Source organism: Carassius carassius, chromosome 21 (assembly GCF_963082965.1).
Source record: "Carassius carassius chromosome 21, fCarCar2.1, whole genome shotgun sequence".
In the NCBI taxonomy this organism is placed as follows: Eukaryota; Metazoa; Chordata; class Actinopteri; order Cypriniformes; family Cyprinidae; genus Carassius; species Carassius carassius.
This window is the reverse complement of record NC_081775.1, coordinates 31055960-31078657: the sequence shown is the minus strand read 5'-3', so window position 1 is coordinate 31078657 and position 22698 is coordinate 31055960. Positions and strand designations below refer to the sequence as shown.

The 22698-nt window shown below is 36.1% G+C and overlaps 2 protein-coding genes across 3 annotated transcripts in view; one reads left to right on the top strand and one right to left on the bottom strand.

Moving 5' to 3' along the window:
* The window catches only part of dgcr6 (DiGeorge syndrome critical region gene 6), an 18223-nt gene extending 8410 nt beyond the window's left edge, over positions 1-9813 (bottom strand). For both annotated transcript variants that reach the window (XR_009422712.1, XM_059502885.1), the window contains exons 1-6: positions 9642-9813; positions 7290-7411; positions 6616-6776; positions 6173-6273; positions 5798-5938; positions 5615-5720 (exon numbers count right to left, since the gene is read on the bottom strand). Coding sequence is in view for 1 of the 2 variants with exons in the window: in XM_059502885.1 (XP_059358868.1) it covers positions 5640-5720; positions 5798-5938; positions 6173-6273; positions 6616-6776; positions 7290-7399 (594 nt within the window). In the remaining variant the exon portion in view is untranslated. The remainder of the gene's footprint in view (positions 1-5614; positions 5721-5797; positions 5939-6172; positions 6274-6615; positions 6777-7289; positions 7412-9641) is intronic.
* Positions 9814-10555: 742 nt separating this feature from the next.
* The window catches only part of LOC132098145 (rasGAP-activating-like protein 1), a 38608-nt gene continuing 26465 nt past the window's right edge, over positions 10556-22698 (top strand). The window contains exons 1-4 of the mRNA XM_059504309.1: positions 10556-10695; positions 11640-11696; positions 13269-13382; positions 18357-18418. Coding sequence (XP_059360292.1) covers positions 10631-10695; positions 11640-11696; positions 13269-13382; positions 18357-18418 — 298 coding nt within the window. The 5' untranslated portion in view covers positions 10556-10630. The remainder of the gene's footprint in view (positions 10696-11639; positions 11697-13268; positions 13383-18356; positions 18419-22698) is intronic.

The window sequence follows — 22698 nt, the reverse complement described above, 5'->3', positions numbered from 1 at the left end:
GCGCTGTAAAAACTATTAAGACTGTGTCTGTTCCCCGAATAGTGAGGTCACAATATAAATATAATGTAGGATCTAGAAAAAATCTTATCGTAATTAAACCAGAAAAATGTAAAGTAAATGAACAAAAACAATTTTTAAAGTTTGGGCTCATAAATATTAGATCACTCACACCCAAAGCAGTTATTGTAAATGAAATGATCACAGAAAATAGTTTTGATGTACTCTGCTTGACTGAAACCTGGCTAAAACCAAATGATTATTTTGGTCTAAATGAGTCTACTCCACCAAACTACTGTTATAAGCATGAGCCCCGTCAGACTGGTCGTGGAGGAGGTGTTGCAACAATATACACTGTCAGATATGCAAAAGAAATCTATTGTATCGCTTGGTCTGGCTACTGTGTATAGACCACCAGGGCCGTATACAGAATTCCTAAAAGAATTTGCAGATTTCCTCTCAGACCTTCTGGTTACAGTTGATAAGGCGCTAATCATGGGAGATTTTAATATTCACGTTGATAATGCAAATGATACATTAGGACTTGCGTTTACTGACCTAATAAACTCTTTTGGAGTCAAGCAAAATGTCACCGGGCCCACTCATCGTTTTAATCATACACTAGATCTAATTATATCGCATGGAATCGATCTTACTGCTATAGATATTGTACCCCAAAGTGATGATATTACAGACCATTTCCTTGTATCGTGCATGCTGCGTATAACTGATATTAACTATATGTCTCAGCGTTACCGTCTGGGCAGAACTATTGTTCCAGCCACCAAAGACAGATTCGCAAATAACCTGCCTGATCTATCTCAACTACTATTTGTACCCATAAATACACATGAATTAGACGAAATTACTGACAACATGGGCACTATTTTCTCTAATACATTAGAAGCTGTTGCCCCCATCAAATTGAAAAAGGTTAGAGAAAAACATACTGTGCCATGGTATAACAGTAATACTCACTCTCTCAAGAAAGTAACTCGTAGTCTTGAAGGCAAATGGAGAAAAACTAACTTGAAAGTTTTTAGAATTGCGTGGAAAAACAGTATGTCCAGGTATAGACAGGCTCTAAAAACTGCTAGGGCAGAGCATATCCACAAACTCATAGAAAATAACCAAAACAATCCAAGGTTTTTATTTAGCACAGTGGCTAAATTAACAAATTACCAGATGCCACCTGATTCAAATATTCCACCAACGTTAAATAGTAATGACTTTATGAATTTCTTCACTGATAAAATAGATAACATTAGAAATACAATAGCGAATGTAGATTCTACAGCGTCTAACACTTCAGTTTCATCCATCGCACCCAAAGATAAACTGCAGTGCTTTACAAATATAGGACAGGAAGAGCTAAATAAACTTATCACTGTATCTAAACCAACAACATGTTTATTAGATCCTGTACCCACTAAATTACTAAAAGAGCTGTTACCTGTAGCCGAAGAACCGCTTCTCAATATCATTAACTCGTCGTTATCTTTAGGTCACGTCCCAAAACCATTCAAGCTGGCGGTTATCAAGCCTCTTATTAAGAAACCAAAACTAGATCCTAGTGTACTGGCAAATTATAGGCCTATTTCAAATCTTCCATTTATGTCTAAAATTTTAGAAAAAGTTGTGTCTGCTCAATTGAGCTCCTTCCTGCATAAAAATGATCTGTATGAAGAATTTCAGTCAGGTTTTAGGCCCCACCATAGCACAGAAACTGCACTTGTTAAAATTACAAATGACCTGCTTCTTGCGTCAGATCAAGGCTGCATCTCATTTCTAGTCTTACTTGATCTTAGTGCTGCGTTCGACACCATAGATCATGACATACTCATAGATCGATTACAAAACTATACAGGTATTCAAGGGCAGGCTCTAAGATGGTTTAGATCCTACCTGTCCGATCGCTACCATTTTGTTTACTTAAATTGGGTGTCATCTCATTTATCATCAGTCAAATATGGAGTGCCACAAGGATCCGTCCTAGGTCCCCTTCTATTTTCAATATACATGTTGCCCCTTGGTAATATTATTAGAAAATACGGAATTAGCTTCCACTGTTATGCTGATGATACTCAGCTATATATCTCAACGAGACCAGATGAAACTTCCCAATTATCTAAGCTAACAGAGTGTGTTAAAAATGTAAAAGATTGGATGACAAATAATTTTCTCCAATTAAATTTGGATAAGACAGAGATATTAATTATTGGACCAAAAAACACCACACAGAATCTTGTAGATTACAATCTGCAACTAGACGGATGTACTGTTACTTCCTCTACAGTCAGAAATCTGGGTGTTATATTGGACAGCAATTTGTCTTTTGAAAATCATATTTCCAATGTTACAAAAACCGCATTCTTCCATCTTAGAAACATTGCCAAGCTACGAAACATGTTATCTGTTTCTGATGCAGAAAAGCTAGTTCATGCATTCATGACCTCTAGACTGGACTATTGTAATGCACTTCTAGGTGGTTGTCCTGCTTCGTCAATAAACAAGCTACAGGTAGTCCAAAATGCAGCAGCTAGAGTCCTTATGAGGTCAATAAAATATGATCATATTACCCCTATTTTACAGTCTCTGCACTGGCTACCTATTAAGTTCCGTATCAGTTACAAATTATCATTACTTACCTATAAGGCCCTAAATGGTTTAGCTCCTGCGTACCTAACTAGCCTTCTACCACGCTACAACCCATCACGCACCCTAAGGTCACAAAACGCTGGACTTTTGGTAGTTCCTAGGATTGCAAAGTCCACTAAAGGAGGTAGAGCTTTCTCACATTTGGCTCCCAAACTCTGGAATAGCCTTCCTGATAATGTTCGGGGTTCAGACACACTCTCTCTGTTTAAATCTAGATTAAAAACGCATCTCTTTCGCCAAGCATTCGAATAATGTATCTCTTAAATTGTGAGTGTAGTTGCATCTGCATTTTTATTCTTTAGCTTGGGTTAAACTAATTTTACTTTGTTGGATCAGCAGCTATGCTAATGATGTCTCTATTTTGTTTCTATGTTTTGCCACGGGATTTACATCCCACAAGCTCCAGTCTGGATCCAGAACACCTGAGAAGAGATGATGCTGACCCTCAGAGGACCCCAGATGATGCTAACCTTGAATCAACAAACAGAACTAACAATTATTGCTACATGTGTGACTGCATCATATAATTACTATTAATTAATAATATTGATAGTTCATCATCTAGCTGACTACGTCTTGTATTATTATTATTTTTATTTTTCTAAAATCCTGTCAAACGTGCACAAACTACTAGCTACTACTAAATATTGTAGAAACATAATTTTCTGTAAAGTTGCTTTGTAACGATTTGTATTGTAAAAAGCGCTATACAAATAAACTTGAATTGAATTGAATTTTAACACAAACAAACAAATAAACAAACAAACAAATGAATGAAAGAATGAACGATCCAACGAATGAATGAACAAATGAATGAATAAACGAAAGAACGAATGAATGAACAAATAAATTAATGAACAAAAAAATTAGTGAATGAACGAACAAATGAATAAATTAATTGATGAATGAATGAATAAACGAATGAATTAATGAACCAATGAATAAATGAATTCATGAATAAGCGAATGAATGAACGAACAAACAAACAAATGAATGAATAAATTAATGATAGAACAAATGAATAAATTTATTTATGAATGAATGAATAAGTGAATTAATGAACAAACAAACGAATGAATAAATGAATTTATGAATGAATGAATAAGTGAATGAATGAACGAACAAACAAATGAATGATCAAACGAATGAATGAATGAACAAATAAATTAATGAACAAATGAATGAATGAATGAATGAATAAATGAATGCATGAACAAAATAATAGATTCATTGATGAATGAATGAATAAACAAATGAATGAATGAACGAATGAATAAATGAATTTATGAATGAATGAATAAGCGAATGAATGAACGAACAAAAATGAACAAATTAATTTATGAATGAATGAATAAGTGAATGAATGAGCGAAAAAACAAATGAATGAACGAATGAATTTATGAATGAATGAATAAGTGAATGAACTAACAAACAAACAAATGAATGAACGAATAAATGAATGAACGAATTAATGATAGAATGAATGAATGAACGAACGATCGAATAATCTAATGAATGAATAAATGAATGAGCGAACGAATGAATAAATTATTTGATGATGAATAAATAAGTGAATGAATGAATGAACGAAAAAAATTATTCTGGCCAAAATAAATTTTAAATATACGCTAAATATAAGTTGTAAATATTCAAGCCCAATAAAATATATTTTTGAAATTGAAAACATATTTAGTTTCAATCTTAATAAACCAAAATATATTTGAAACTGTATTTCAGGGGCATGAAAATTAATTTCAAATCTTTGTTTTTCTCCAGATGTGTCAAATGTGAATATATTTTGTTGGATTTAAATATATGGAGGGACTATATATTTTTAAAAACTATTTAAAAATTTTTTAAATAAAAAATATATACAAAACAACTGACAAAATTGGTACAAAATGTATAGTAAACGCTTGTCAATATTGTTGTATTTATTTATCTGGCACAAAATTTCTAGCATCAAACATCAAGTATGAACACATTTACATTAAAAAGCTAAACGTGATTTTTACTATAAAAATAAAACTTTCTATGAACACTTCTCAATGAATCAACTGACTCAAATGAATCGATTCGCTTGAGAAAGAAATGATGCCCAGAAACGGAAAACAGATTCACTTTGCGTTTGGTTATTTTACACAACCTTAAAAGAAAATAAAGCTGACAAAACAGATGAACTACTTACACACATGGGCTGGAAACTACAGAAATAATATAATATAATATAAAGTGTTATAAAATGTGTTTTAATCACATCGTCAGCTGCGCTAACATCTTACTAACAAATTACAGAATAATACAATCTCAGGGAGGAAATGGGCCTGATTAAGTGTATTTTTTTTTATATATATAAATATTTAAATGATGATACAATAAGAAAATCTTATGAAATAAATATTTTAAAAACTGTAAACTTATATATATATATATAGTATTTAATTTGTATATAAAAACTAAAAATAATAATGTAAATTGAATTTATATTAAATTGTGTGTTACACACACACACACACACACACACACACAGTACAACAATGTAAATTGCATTTTTAAAACATTGCTGAAAACTATACACACACACACACATCTTTACAGCGAAAGCTATTAATCTATATTCATTTTACCAAATCAATGGTGTTAAAAAATTCCCAAAATATTTGCATGCTCTCTGTACATTCAACGAAGCAAATCTGGCACACAGACGGTCAGTTTTTGTGATTTAATGATGCAAATCATAGTCAATAAATGCAGACTGTCATTTTTAGTAATTACTTAAGACTAAACAAATATGGTTCCTTCACATGTAACAAATCATAACAGAACATGAATGTGTGCAAAAAACTAAACGACTCGCAAAATTGATATTTTTGATATTTACAAAACAATATTTAAAGTCAAAAGAAAAGCAGTGGGGATGTCTATAGTCTATAGACATTTCCAGTCCATCATCATCAACTAAAACGGGTCCTTCTTTCACGTCTTCAGAGCAGAGATCCAGATACTGTCTCTTTCTGCTGCAGCTTCAGGATCAGCTCCAGCAGATTCATCTGCATCATCACCTCCTGAGAAAGAACAGAGCGAACAGCGTTTGAAAGAACGAAAGCAGACGACGCGGAGCGTGAAGAAGAGCGACACTGACCTGTGGGTTAGTGGTGATGTAGAAACCCGGCACGCCTGCTTTCTCCAGCGTGTTCTGCTGATCTAGAACCTTCTGATCCATCTCAGCCACGACCTTCTCGTCCATCATCCTCTGCTCTTCTTTCACCCGCTGATCGAGAGCCTGAAGAGTATGGGTCAAAATTATACATTTTTAATTTATGCCAAAAATCATTAGGAGATTAAGTTCAGATCAAGTTCCATGAAGATATTTAGTAAATTTCCTACCGTAAATATATCGAAACTTCATTTTTGATTTGTAATATGCATTGCTAAGGACTTAATTTCAATTCACTGCTCAAATCGCGATGCACCGATTTATTGTCCCAGCCCACAGACGTGTGAGGAGAAGCAGTACCTCAGCTTCTGCTTTCTGGGTGGTTTTCAGAACGGACAGATTGTGAGACTTGCACGTCTGCAGAGACTGTCTGTGCTTCCGAACCAAATCCTGCTTGAGAGCTGAAACACACACACACACACACACACACACACACACACGTTTGTTTTTGTGAAAAGTGTGTTCATCCCATAGGTGTAATGGTTTTTATACTGTACAAACTGTATATTCTATGGCCCTACACCAACCCTACACCTAACCCTAACCCTCACAGGAAACTTTGTGCATTTTTACTTTCTCAAAAAAACTCATTCTGTATGATTTATAAGCGTTTTGAAAAATGGGGACGTGGGTTATGTCCTCATAAGTCTCCCTCTCCTTGTAATACCTGTGTCATACCCATGTCATTATACAGAGTTGGGTCCTGATATGACACAAAAACAAGAGCACACACACACACACACCTCTGTGCTCGCTGTGTAGCTTCTGTCTCTGGTTGTAGAGGTTTTTCTCCGTCAGGTGTTGAATGTCCAGCAGCCCTTGCACTATTTCATACACCGTCCCGTCGATGAGTGCCTGAGCCAGATCACTGAGCGTGGTGTAGGACAGACGCTGCTGAAACGAGCTGAAACACACCTTCATCACTCACTGAACCCGTCCTGTTAGATCTACATTCACATGTAGTCATTTAACAGACGCTTTTAATCAACAGAAGCAATCAAAACTAACAAAAGAGCAATGATATGCAAGAGCTGTGACAAGTCTCCATTAATCTGAGTTTTGATTACATAAATGTCTACAGGCCAACTTTTCTTGAATCTTTTCAACTCTGCAGGTTTCTTTTTTAATATATTTTTAAACTATAAAAAGTATGCGTTTAGCAGACGCTTTCATCCAAAGGGACTTACAATACATTCAGGCTAACATTTTTTACCCAACATGTGTTCCCTGGGAATCGAACCCACAATGAATTTAAGACTCTCTGCTCTGATTAGAGACCTTTTCCACGTAACTCCTGGAGTAACTTAGCTTTGCGATTTCTATTTTTTGAGCATGCTTCACTGAGGTTTCTCTGGCAGTGATCACTGCTTCGGGAGGTATTCTTGTGCATCAGAGATCTGTGCTGTGATGTGCACACCTGGGCAGGTCCTTGACGAGCGTCTGCAGCTCTGAAAGCAGGTAATAGTGTCTCTCCTGTTGTCTGGCCGCATCAGATGGATCGTCTCTCACAGCGCAGTACATGTCCATGCCACATTCAGCCTGCACATCAAGGAGAAAACAGCTCACCACAGAACAAATAGTTCCTTTTTAAAGTCTGGGTGGATGATGTATTTAAAAAAACTTAAATATTGGTTTGTTTTCTTCAGCATCTATGAGAACCAGCTAAACCAAACACAAGCCTTTTATGCACACAAGTCAGGGGGGTCAGTTTTTTTGATTGAAATAAAAGAGAAATTAAAACAAAACTCAAATATTAGATTACATTTTTTTTTTTTTTTTTTTTAGAAATGTTGCCTTGGCAACTGACTAAAATATGTGCTAAAAATTATTCAAACTAAAACTGAAACAAATATAAATTAAAACAAAAGTGAAATAAAATAATAAAAAAATACAATATTAATATGACCTATTCTGAAATGAATGAATCATTTGAGTCATATGAGTCAGATCCGGACGTCAGAGCGGGTTCGCGAATCATTTGAGTCAGATCGGGACTTCAGAGCGGGTTCCCGAATCATTTGAGTCATATGAGTCAGATCGCGACTTCAGAGCGAGTTCGCAAATCATTTGAGTCAGATCGGGACTTCAGAGCGGGTTCGCGAATCATTTGAGTCAGGTCGCGACTTCAGAGCGAGTTCGCGAATCATTTGAGTCAGATCAGGACTTCAGAGCGGGTTCGCGAATCATTTGAGTCATATGAGTCAGATCGGGACTTCAGAGCGGGCTCGCGAATCATTTGAGTCAGATCGGGACTTCAGAGTGGGGTCGCGAATCATTTGATTCATATGAGTCAGATCGGGACGTCAGAGCGGGTTCGCGAATCATTTGAGTCAGATCGCGACTTCAGAGCGAGTTCGCGAATCATTAGAGTCATTTGAGTCAGATCGCGACTTCAGAGCGAGTTCGCGAATCATTTGAGTCAGATCGGGACTTCAGAGCGGGTTCGCGAATCATTTGAGTCAGATCAGGACTTCAGAGCGGGTTCGCGAATCATTTGAGTCAGATCGGGACGTCAGAGCGGGTTCGCGAATCATTTGAGTCAGATCAGGACTTCAGAGCGGGTTCGCGAATCATTTGAGTCAGATCAGGACTTCAGAGCGGGTTCGCGAATCATTTGAGTCAGATCGGGACGTCAGAGCGGGTTCGCGAATCATTTGAGTCAGATCGGGACTTCAGAGCGGGTTCGCGAATCATTTGAGTCAGATCGGGACGTCAGAGCGGGTTCGCGAATCATTTGAGTCAGATCGGGACTTCAGAGCGGGTTCGCGAATCATTTGAGTCGGATCGCGACTTCAGAGCGAGTTCGCGAATCATTTGAGTCGGATCGCGACTTCAGAGCGAGTTCGCGAATCATTTGAGTCAGATCGGGACGTCAGAGCGGGTTCGCGAATCATTTGAGTCAGATCGCGACTTCAGAGCGGATTCGCGAATCATTTGAGTCAGATCGGGACTTCAGAGCGGGTTCGCGAATCATTTGAGTCATTTGCGTCAGATCGCGACTTCAGAGCGAGTTCGCGAATCATTTGAGTCAGATCGGGACTTCAGAGCGAGTTCGCGAATCATTTGAGTCAGATCGGGGCTTCAGAGCGGATACATATACTACATTATATACATACATATTTGAGTCAGATCGGGACTTTAGAGCGAGTTCGCGAATCATTTGAGTCATTTGAGTCAGATCGCGACTTCAGAGGGGGTCCGCAAATCATTTGAATCAGATCGGGACTTTAGAGCGGGTTCGCGAATCATTTGAGTCATATGAGTCAGATCGGGAGGTCGCGAATCATTTGATTCTGATCGCGGCTTCAGACTCAAATGATTTGATCAAATGAGATCGCGACTTCAGAGCGGGTTCGCGAATCATTTGAGTCAGATCGGGACGTCAGACACACAAACATACACACACACACACACACACACACACACACACACACACACACACACACACATATATATATATACGATACATACATACATACATACATATATAGATAGATAGATAGATAGATACACACACACACACACACACACAAAACACACAACACACAGTTATAACCATACACACACTAGTTATAACCTGAAATAAAGTCATAAGCAGTGCAATAATAAGGAGATAACTGTACATAGATAGTTCTGTTCATGTACTGACTGAAAGAGAAAATACGTCACGTAATAGAAGTGAATTGTTTATTGATCGTTAGTGTGAATCTCTGTGAATAGCGTCGAAGAACAGCATTAAAACACAAATTAAACAGAAGCAAACTCTCACCCGCTTTAGATTTCAGCTTCCGGAGAGGAAAAGATTGATGCTGAAGGCGTGTCGGGGTTAAACACGAACGCGAGGTTGATGTTTATGATGTTTAATCACAAATATCTAAAACAGACCTAAGTTCCGATTGTTTTGAACTGTGTGTGCATGTCTGCGCATGCGCAGTAGCGGCGTCTAGAGGTCCTTCAGAGCACGCTGGGCTGCCCCTTCATATGCCTAGACGTTTTCATACAGTAGTTAAATTTATTAGACATTTATTTATTAGATCTATGATTCATTTAATAATTGTTAAAAAATCTGTATTTTACATTTTATTGCATTAACCATTTTCTTTGTCTTTTGAAAAACAATTTCTCAAGGTATTCAATGTTGTCTTAAAAAGAGGTTTGTGCATCTTAACTCTGTATTTATTTATTTATATTTTTTCTGTGATGACGTTGACCACTGGTTTAATTTATGGACATAATACATTCATTTATTATGTCTATGATTTAATTAATATTTGTTAAATCATCTTTATATTAATCGTTATGTTTTATTGCATTGAACCTTTTGATTGTCATTTTCTTTTCTTAATGTTATTAACTCATAAGAGTTAATGTTGTTCTCAATGTTAAAAATGAAAACCACTTTTAAATCCATTTAACAGTTCAAATTAATTGTTTTTATCACAGTAATTATGTGTAGAAACGTTAGGATGCAGTGCACGTCGCTCACCTGCAGATGTCACTGTTTCTCAGTTTCTCATCAGCACCACTGACGTCTCAGCATCATCATCATCACCTCATCATCACCTGAGATCATAGACAGCGGCAGCATGACAATCATGCATTAACATCATCCACTGACTACAGGAAATATAACTAGATATAATTTCATTAATGTCAGTTAATTTGTGAACTGCTCTTACAGATGAGGGTTTTACCTCCGTGTTTTCAGTGTTCCTGACCTGAGTTTCAGTTTTCTGATCGTGATGTTTATTGAAGATCATGGCCAGAAACACTTCTCTCTACTTTCGCATCGTCGAGGGACGAGATCTGCCTGCAAAAGACGTGTAAGTTCACGCAAAACAGCATGACTTTCTCTTATGATATTCATCGTTCCCAGCTTACACAAAACCTTATTTCTTAATGTACACTGAAAGTCCAGTTTTTTTTGTTTGTTTGTTTGTTTGTTTTTTTTAGAGAGAGGGAGAACACATTCCATTTTACGGAACGTTCCAATTGTTCCAAACTTTGCAAGCATTATAGAAACGTTATTTTTTAATGTCCTCTGAACGTTACAAAACATTTTTCAGAATGTTATTAAAAACCAGAAAACATTGCATGAAGGTTCTATTAATGTTACTGGAAACCCGTTTGTATATAACTCTGACAGAATGTTCTGATAATCTTCCATTAAATGTTATTTCTGAATGTTCACTGAACGTCTTTTTTTATTTAGAGAGAGAGAGAGAGAGAGAGAGAGAGAAGAAAACATTCAATTTTACAGAACGTTACAATTGTATCATTTTGAAAGCATTATGTTACTTTGTCCTCTGAATGCTACAAAACAAGTAACGTTTAAAAATGTTACTATTTTGAGAATGTTATTAAAGAAAAAAGAAAGAATAGAGAAAAAAACCATTCAATTACAGAACGTTCCATTTTATAATTTTGTTTGTAACACCGAATAAATGTTCTGTTAATATTAACTGTGTGTACACAACTATGACAGAATTCTGATAATCTACACATTGGTTTATGAAAATTATATTTCTACATTAGAATAGAATCACTTTTTATTTTATTTTTTACATTTGATTATTGTGTAAACAATGTTTTTCTTGCTATCATGTCAAGAGCCTTTTTAAAATAACTTTAAACAAATGTTGTAAACAAAAAAAGTAACTGGAAAACAGTTAGTTTCTAACTTTGAGAGAATGTTCTCTAGTGTTTGATCTAGAACTCTGGAGTCAGAACTCTTGACATGAGGATGATGTTGTGTGTTTTTATCTAGTTCTCGGTCCAGTGATCCGTACTGCATCGTCAAAGTTGACAATGAAGTCGTGGCCAGGTGAGTGTCACATTCTCACGTGTGTGTGTGTATTTGTTTTTCTATTCTGGTGGGGACTTAAACCTGAATACACACAGACTCATGGGGACTCGTGTCACGGTGGGGACCTAAATTGAGGTCCCCACGGGTAAACAAGCTAATAAATTACACAGAATGAAGTTTCTTGAAAATCTAAAACTGCACAAAGTTTCCTGTGAGGGTTAGGGTTAGGTGTAGGGTTGGTGTAGGGCCATAGAATATACAGTTTGTACAGTATAAAAACCATTACACCTATGGGATGAACACATTTTACACAAAAACAAACGTGTGTGTGTTTACTTAAAGGAGCACAAAAGATATAATCTTAAAGAACTTTCTTTATAAAAGCATAAATATTGTTAAATATTTTTTATATAATTATGAAATATATAGTCTGACAAAACTTACCTTAAAAAAAGATACATATTTTTCAATAAAATAATGTGTTTTATCGATCTGACACAACTGTCCTTAAAAGGGTAAAAAAATATATATATATATTTATTTATTAGTTTTTGTAAATATGAAATCTGACAAAACATTCCTTAAAATGTATATATATATATATATATATGCAATTGTGAAATATGTAAAACTTGACAAAACTATCCTTAAAAAAGTATAGTTCTAAAATAATTACAATATGGCAATATGTTTTTTTTAAAGTATTAAAATAAAATATTTCCTTGTAATTGTAAAATATTTAAAATCTGACAAAACGTAAAGTAAACTTTTTTTTTTTTTTTTTTTGCATAAAGTAAATGTTTTTATAATTTAGAAAAAAATTAAACAGCTCCTCACTGTTTGAAAGGTTCATAGATCAGACAAATCATGTTACATTAACTCTACTGATGTCAGCGGGTTTGTTTGAAGGGCAGTGTTAATAAAATAAAATTCATGAAATTAAATATAAAAGCTCACCAATGTGGCGCCAAATATCTGTGTGCATCTAAATAATAATAATGTGTTTAATTGTCTCCAGAAGTCAACTAAATCTGGCAACACATGCCAGGATTGATGGCCTAACATGTTTCTGTAATTCTAAAGATGCAAAAAGTTTTCTTTTAGTTAATTGAAGTCAGTCTGAAAAAAAAAAACCATAAAAAAACGAAAGCCATGTCTCTAAACAAGTCGGTCATTTACTGCATTAATGCTTTGAACGCTCTAGTAATCATCATAACAGTCTGATTTATTGATTGCATGCATGATGATTAATGGTGTTGTGATCTGTTTGCCACTGATGCTGTGATGATGGGATGCATCATTGCACTTGACAACATCAGCTGGTTACCTTTGAGAGGAACTAACTAACCTCAAGCCCCTCGCAAAAATGATGCTGTGTGTGTGAAGGAGTCAGTGAATGGCGTGCTGTGTTGCTTTCAGATGCTTTATTATAATAGTTTGATGCACTGCACATGTGGTGCATTTTTAAAAAAACATTGTGTCTTTTAAAATGGAAATGATCAGGCCTTCCTTTGAGAAATGAATTGATAGATTGTTTTCCATTTTCCAAATTGGCTCCATGTTAAATCATGTGTTCTGTGTCCCGTCCAGAACCGCCACCATCTGGAAGAACCGAAACCCATTCTGGGGCGAGGAATACACCCTTAACCTGCCGAAGGGCTTCCATACGCTCACCGTTTACGTCATGGATGAAGACACCATCGGGTAACAAACACGCCGTGATCTCAGATTCACTGCAGATTCATGATAAACATGAGACTAGATGAGTAAACCAACAGTAGCTTATAAAAACATCGTTTTGAAATAAATGTGAAACCATTACAATGTTCCACTAACATTACTTTCACCCCAAACTGAACTTTATCTCAACGTTTATTTTTACATGTACAATTTTCTTTAAAGGTCAGGGGAAAAAAAAGTTTCTTACAACATTCTACTAACTTTAAATTCACCCTAAAATCTAACATAATAATATAATGTAACATTATCTGAACATGTATTTCTATAACAATGTTAAAATATCCAGTTTCCTGTCATGATTAGAACATTATTTAAAGGTTACAACATCCAAAATATCATTTTTAAGAACATTAACATTTCTAGGTTTCTTAACGTGATTCGAATGTTGCAGACATATTTATTTACAATGTTCTACTAAACCTATTGTCACCCAAAATATATTACTTTGATTATTGTAATAACGTTAACATTTCTAGGTTTCTGGTTGTGATCAGTGCTGTTTCTAGGCATAGGTGAAATAGTAGGGTAGCACTCCCACTGTATCCCTCAACATCAGCCAATTAAAAAATATTGGTATAGTAAAATTCACAAGATCAATACATCCTTTATTAAGGATTAAGGTGCTCATCTTCAGTTCTCTCTTCACAGCAGTTCAGTCAGTGTACTCTTTGAGTAAATGAATTACTCCGGGATATTGGTTTGTTTGAACTCAGAGGGAGTGTCAGCCAAATTAAACAAGTTAACAGCTTAAGTCATTTGTGGATTAATGCGTATTGGAGACGCGAACCGTTTAAAACGATTCAGTTCGATTTTTGTGAACTGGTTCAAAAAGATCCGGTTACATCGAATGATTCGTTCGCGACCCGGATATCACAAACTGCTTTGTATTGATCTTTCTCACAAAAGACACGGAAGAGAAGACAATGCTGAATAAAGTCAGCTAAGAAGTCACTAAGAAGAACCAGTTAAATTGAACGATTAGTTCGCGAATCGGACATCACTAATCCAGAATATACAGTCATTTGAAAGCCTGTTTATAAGATTCAAAGAAGATTAAAATATCAGTTTCAGTTCAGTTTCTTAATTTAAAAGAACAGAGTGTTGAGCAGAGTGCTGTACAATAAAAGAAATATTCCACAAATAGAAAACAGCAGTATCAAAACACCAAATAAAACATCAAAGACAGTACAAGCAGAAACCAATGACTCAACACACTGCAGTCTCAAAAGCTAAACATAAAAAGTGAGCCTTCAGACCTCTTTTAAAAATACTTAGAGTAGGAGTAATGTAGAAAGAAGACACCAGACCACAAAGGCCGGATAACCTGTTTGTTTGTACCTTGTCCTCTGAACAATTAAAATAGATTGGCTCAGACAAGTAAGAAGGAGCTAACCCATTCAAAGACTTATATACAAAAACTAGGAGCTTAAAGACATTTTTATACTGGACTTGCAACCAGCCAAGAGAGCACAGAATAGGAGAACTATGATCCCACTTGCGAGTCCCAGTCAAAAACCTAGCGGCAACAGTCTGTAGTGATTGCAAATGGTTTAGAGTCATTTGACAAACACCCACATAAAAAGAATTACAATAATTAAGCCTCGCAAACACAGATGCATGCATCACCTTCTCACAATCTTTATAAGAAAGAAATGGTTTAACCTTCACCACTAAAAAAATAAACAATTTAACAACTGAATTTATCTGTTTATCGAATTTGAGGGTATTATCAAATAATACCCTTAGGTTTTTGAACACAGGTTTACAAAAAGGAGTCAGCTCACCTACATTTTAAAAAGTTCAGGCACATTAGGACCTCCAAACCAAACTAAACATAAGTTCTGTCTTACTCTCGTTAAAATTTAAGAGGTTTGCTGACATCCATGTTTTAACGTCCTTCAAACAATTCACAAGGGAGTCCAGAGCATTTACATGATTTTCCCTCAAAGGCAAATACATTTGATTTGTATCATCTGCATAAAAATGATAGGAAAACAAAAACTTTCAAAAAATTGTCCCTAAAGGTAAAATGTATAGAGAAAAGAAAAAAGGGGCAAGAATAGATCCTTGTGGGACACCACATATCAACAGGGCAGAAGATGAAACGCCTGACTTGAATTGATAGAGGAACTTCTATTCGGTAGGACTAATCTGAACCACTTAAGAGCGGTACCCTGAATACCTGTCACTTCCTCGAAGCGTGAAACAAGGATCCCATTAACAATCGTATAGAAAGCTGCAGTTAGATCGAAGAGCATAAGAACCACAGAATGACCAGAATCATTTAATAATAAAATATCATTAAGTGCTTTAACAACAGAGACACGGTTCTGTGGTAAGATTTAAAGCTGGACTGAAAAGTCTCTAACACAGCATTTAAAAAAAAAACTTGACTAACAACAATTTTCTCTAAAATCTTAGATAAAAACGGAAGTTTTGAAATCGGTCTAAAATCGGACAGAGCAGAACGATCCAAATTTGTCTTTTTAAGAAGTGGCTTCACCACAGCATTGTTCAGTGACAACAGCATCAAACCAGAATGGAGGCTATCATTATTAATATAATAATTTTTTAAACAGCCATGATGGAATACTATCCAGAGGACAGTCGGTGGGATTTTCTACAATATCAGTGAGTGTCACCAAAGATACCAACTATCTTAATAATTTAAGATGTTGTTAGCAGGTGAAGTGAGAAAAGTAAAGTGAAAGTCGTGAAATTTGCCAAGTATGGTAACCCATACTGGGAATTGGCGCTCTGCATTCAACCCATCCAAGTGCACACACACAGCAGTGAGCAGGGAACACACACTCACACACACACACACACACGCACACTTACCATGAACACTCACCCGGAGCAGTGGGCTGCCGTTTTGCTCCAGCATCCGGGGAGCAATTTGACATTAGACATTAGCATGTAATCAGCATGTTTCCAGCATGATTAACATGTGTTAGCATGATAAGCATGTTGATAACATGTCTCTAGCATGTTTTCAACATGATTAGCATGTTACTAGCATGTTGTTAACATGATTAGCAAGTTACTAGCATGTTACTAGAATGTTGCTAGCATGTTGCTAGCATTATTAGTAAGGTATTATCCAGTTAAAAAAAACAGCATATGCTGGTTAGGTCTGGTTTTTTTTCAACAGGGTAGCATGATTAACATGTTACTAGCATGATTCTATTTGCTTGGCTAGATAGATAGATAGATAGATAGATAGATAGATAGATAGATAGATAGATAGATAGATAGATAGATAGATAGATAGATAGATAGATAGATAGATAGATAGATAGATAGATAGATAGATAGATAGATAGATAGACCTACTTGTCTCATGACTCGCAGACATCTAAAAAGTGACAGCTTTATGATATGAAAAGGCCACATCCTCTAGTACAGAGGTTGGCAACCTTTTCGGCATGGCGTGCCATTTTTTATTTTTCTGGTTAACCACTGTGCCCGCACCAAAAAAGGAGTGGAATAATTTACAAATCTCATAAACTTATATTTTATTCACAATAGAATAATAGATAACAGATCAAATGTTGAAAGTGAGACATTTTGAAATGTCATGCCAAATATTGGCTCATTTTGAGTTTCATGAGAGCAATAAGAGGCCAGAAAAGTAAAATGTACATATAAGGAACAGCTGGAGGACCAATTTGCAACTTATTAGGTCGATTGGCAACATGATTGGGTATAAAAAGAGCCTCTCAGAGTGGCAGTGTCTCTCAGAAGTCAAGATGGGCAGAGGATCACCAATTCCCCCAATGCTGAGTTTGAAGTCATCATCATCTACAGTGCATAATATCATCCAAAGATTCAGAGAATCTGGAACAATCTCTGTGTGTAAGGGTCAAGGCCGGAAAACCATACTGAATGCCCGTGATCTTCGGGCCCTTATACAGCACCGTATCACATACAGGAATGCTACTGTAATGGAAATCACAACATGGGCTCAGGAATACCTCCAGAAAACATTGTCATCGAACACAATCCACCGTGCTATTCGCCGTTGCCGGCCAAAACTCTATAGGTCAAAAAAGAAGCCATAACTAAACATGATCCAGCTTGACAACATGACAAGTCCAGACCACATACTGCATCAATAACAACATCATGGCTGCGTAGAAGAAGGATTTGGGTACTGAAATGGCCAGATCTTTCACCCAAAGAAAACATTTGGCACAAAGAAGACCTAAGACAGTTGAACAACTAGAAGACTGTATTAGACAAGAATGGGACAACATTCCTATTCCTATTCCTAAGTCCCCAGACGTTTGCAATGTGTTATAAAAAGAAGAGGGGATGCCACACAGTGGTAAACATGGCCCTGTCCCAACTTTTTTGAGATGTGTTGATGCCATGAAATTTAAAATCAACTTATTTTTCCTTTAAAATGATGCATTTGATATGTCATCTATGTGGAAACTTCCACATCATTGCATTCTGTTTTTATTCACAATTTGTACAGTGTCCCAACTCTTTTGGAATTGGGTTTGTAAGACCATGTTGAAGTAAATGGAAAGAATCCACAAGATTTAAAAAATCTTTTTTGGGGGGGGAAATCAACAATCACCCAAAATTAAAAATCTGTCATGCATGGGTAAAAGTCCACTCACAAAGTCAGCAAATTGATAAATAAAGTCCATTGGGAGGCCGATTTTTTAATGCACATACTACAAGACCAGAGTGCAAATTTATATTTAAAATATCCCCTTTCTCTGTCGTGATTAGAATGTTAACAGTTACAAAAACATTTCCTAGATGTTATGTTAATTTGATGTTTTTCCCAAAACATATCGATTTGAACAATTATTTGTAATATTCGTTACTGTTATTGTAGAGTTGAAGATAATCATGCTGGTGGTTTAATATAGTAATCTTCTGAATATTATCATAAATCTTGTGTCTTTTTTTATGCTGCAGTCATGATGATGTAATTGGTAAAATCTCCCTGAGTAAAGACCTGATCGCCGCTCAACACAAAGGTAATAACTTGTATGAATTCTGTGCATGCACATTTACAAACACTAAATACACATAATTTTGTGAGCATAAGCATACTCTATGCATGAGATACTGTATCCAATAATGCACTATGCATCACTTGATCTACCATTTCCAGTCTGACAAATGAACTGCAAATCATAGCAGTATTTTGAACATCTTTTTTGACACATTTTTTGTCATGCTGCCAAAATCTCTGCATTAAGCATGCAATAAATCTAAATACGGTTTCTATATAATATGTAAAAAAGTATGCACTGATAAACTTTTAAACAGTATTATGCTGTATTAAATGTTTTCAATATAAAATAATGACTCAAGATGATGTTAAGATTGACACCAGGTTTACTAAATTGAACAAAAATGAAGCAGAAATCATACCATGTGTCAACTTCGCAGGGACAGTATGCTTAGAAATAATATTTCATATCTTCCATTGCATTCGTTATTTGTAGTGCGCCAGCCACCCAATAGTAATAAGATTTGTGCTTTTGATGGACCTATTTTTAATATAAGTCTCAGCTTTCAAAATCAGTTATATAGCGAAACACTTATTATGTGTCTTACAATAATGTTTCAAGCTCTTTAATGATCAGATCGCTGTATTTATGTGAAACAATTCATTAAATTAAACAGTTTTCTTTGTGAAAATTCCAAATAGTCTTTGTGAAAATGTATTCTCGTAATATTTCGACTTTAATCTCATAATATTTCGACTTTATTCTCGAAACATTTCGACTTTATTCTTGTAATATTTCGACTTTATTCTTGTAATATTTCAACTTTATTCTCAAAATATTACAACTTTAATCTCGTAATCTTAGACTTTTTATTCAATGTGGCACTAAAACGCTTTTGTATGGAAGTAAAATAATGACTTATGTCTTTGAAACAAAAAAGCATGCCGAATAGCACTATCTGAAAAAATAATGCATTGAATTAACAGTTCTTGCATTTTAATGCCTTGTTTTTCCAGGGCTTGCATCTTTAGGTCCTGAAATGTAATATAGTTGTTCGTTTAAGCTGTGAATATTTCAATTCAAAAATATTTTTTCATAATAAAAAAATCAATAATTCATATTCACGTTCCAGAATTCACTTCCAAAATATTAAATCGGTTAAAAATACGATGTATAATATTCAACAGGCAAATTTCGGTCCGTTTTATTTCACTTTCCAAATTCGCTTCCACAAATTCAGTGGTTAAAGTTCGGCAGATAATTGGCCCTTTCACATCCGGGAGCTGCAGGAATAGCAGTACAGCACAGAGGCATGATCTCTATCTACTGTCAGTCGCTCACCAGCAGGTGGTGCAAGCGGCTGTTAAATAAGGCCAAAGCAACAGGTGGATTAAGTAATACAGTTACAAAAACTGATCTGCAGAAATAAAGCAAGCGCTAAGTAGAAGTTTTGATTATCGGGGCATGTGGAAAAGCTGATTGTGCGTATGTTTATTTCAACCTCTTTTCTGTGACCAAGTAAGCAGCATTCAAAGGAGATTATTATGGTGTTTTACCCAACGCTGAATTACAGAACTAACATTACATCTAAGGAAGACATATATTGCTTTCGGTTGTTTAGTTTGCCTAACTTTGTGTCATGGCTTGTGAGTCGCTGTGCTGTAATACTGGGGATCCCCTCACGTCACACTCCAGGATTCCCCAATGACGAGTAACACTTCTCAGTCAAATAATACTGTGATATAAGACCTCAGATCTCAGAATACATTTTATTGATGATTATGCAAACTATATAGATAGTTAAGCAGATGTAAAATATGAACGAACGCTCAAGGTTTCACGCGGTTTCCCTCAGAAATCTGTTAAAGAAAAGAAAACACGTGGCTCAGCGCACTAACAATGACAGCGATTTAAAGACAAACTCACATCTTACTGATGATGCAAACTATATACAGACAGATGTGGATATGAACGCAAGTTACGGAACAAGAAAAAGTGCATGTTATATATATAAAATAATTTATTTAATTTATTTAAAAAATAATTAATGAATGAATAAGGGGCCATTCACATATCGCGCCTAATAACGCGTGGAAAAGGCTATGTGCGCCGCTTTCTCCTTTTTTCCAAAGTGCTCGGGCAGAAGCGCTCCTGAGGCTAAGCAACAATGACGCGCTCTCTCCATGAAGACGCGGAAATTTCAGCAAAGGATAAATGGATTTGCAGCACAAAAAAAAAATCGCTTTCAGTAGCTCTGCTACTAAATTTATTTCAAAATGGCAATCCATTCAAAGGAGATTATAATGGTGTTTTACCCAACGCTGAATTACAGAACTAACATTACATCTAAGGAAGACACATATTGCTTTCGGTTGTTTAGTTTGCCTAACTTTGTGTCATGGCTTGTGCGTCGCTGTGCTGTAATACTGGGGATCCCCTCACGTCACACTCCAGGATTCCCCAATGACGAGTAACGCTTCTCAGTCAATTAATACTGTGATATAAGACCTCAGATCTCAGAATAGATTTTATTGAGGATTATGCAAACTATATACAGGCAAGCAAATGGGATCAAAAAGAATCCAATGCGCTGCATTTTCTTTATAATTGATTTCCATTACCACTGGTCTATAAAGTCGACAGTCACACAAAGATATCAATACCATGATTAGTTTTAACAATATGAAACCAATTTATATTAACATAAAAAAATGAGTTAAAAACAATCTAGGTATATTCTGAAAATGTAAACTGAAGAAATTATTGACGTGCTACCGCACCCAAGGGACCGTCTGACAATTCCACTGACTGGGTTAAAAGGTCCGATGTGTTTTAATTAAAATTCTAAATAACACAGTCAAATTCTTAATCTTGTATTTCTCATAGTGATTTTCTACAGGTGAGATTTTGCCAATACCTCCCTTCATATATTTACAGTATACAATCATTTACATATTAAAGATCCCTGGAAAGGGTTTTCATGTTCCAACAGTTGTAGTACATTGCTAGATACAAGACTGACTTACTAGGGATGGGCGTTTTCCACAAATATCACATTCGACTATTTGAGCTCACAAAAAAAAGAATATTCGTTTATTTAAATTAAGTTTAATGAGTCAGACATTTTTCAGCAACATTTGTTTTCGTCATTTTGAACAAGCTTACACACAATAAGCTTGAACATTACACATCGTGTTTTGTAGCTGAAAACCTTTAACAATGCGTGCAAACAAATAAAAGTACAGATTAAAAGCAAAAAAATAATAATAAGTGAACAAAGAAAAAACGTAAAGCAGCCTGCAGCAATTAGGCTATTGTACACTTAACTTTTAAACTGTCAGCAAATCTTTTTTTCTTTTTTTCTATTCTTTCAAATGTTCTTGTTAAGAAATACGGGCATGTAAACATGATTGGGGGAAAGTCGGCTCCTTAGTCTGTTAACAATAAGGCCAGCCGCGGAGAAAACGCGCTCTGACGATACAGGCGTTGTCGGGACTCACAAATAACGGTGTGCTAAGCGAATAGGTTTTGTGAAGCGCTTCGTGTTTTCGTTTACCACTGAATGGGATCCTACTCTGGTGGAATACATGACTCCAGCAAGAACTGTTCCCACTCGTCTCGGCTGGACTCTCTGTAATCATCGCTGAAGTACTGGCTCAGCCTTTTCCAGCCTTTTCCTACGAGTTGTTATTGCATCCTCTGCATCGTTGGTGACGGCGGCTGCATCCGCACCACTTGCATCAAGGAAAATGTTCTGATAATGTTCAAATAAAGTTTTTTTTTCTTAATTCTCTCATGTTTTCATCGGGAAACCTGAGATGTTTGTGCCGAGGGTCTAGGGCAGACGCGAGAAGAGGAGTTTTCACTGTATTCTCCAAGTTAGCTGTGTTTATTCGTTGCATGAGAGATGCTGCAACAATGTTCTTGAATTCGGTCACTTTCTGTGATTCTCCACGGCATATTTGAAGTACTGTAGAAGACCGCAGTTCTTAGGGGGCGTTCACTTATCGCGTCTTTTGCATGCTCAAGTTCGTTATTTCCAATGTAGGCGCGCGGTATGCGCGCTCATAATGGAAGCGACGCGGTCGCGATACGCACGCGGTGCGACGCGCCCGTTTTTTCCAGGCGCGTCCGAACAGCATCGAGTTAAAAACATCTCAACTTTCTGAATGCCGCAAGCGCACCGCGGGTCATGTGACAAGAACTAAACATTCAGCTTCATCCTTTCCCGTAACAACGTTGAAAGCTCAGCCAAGATGAAGGAACTGCTGAACATAGTTGCTTACTTGGTAACAGCAAAG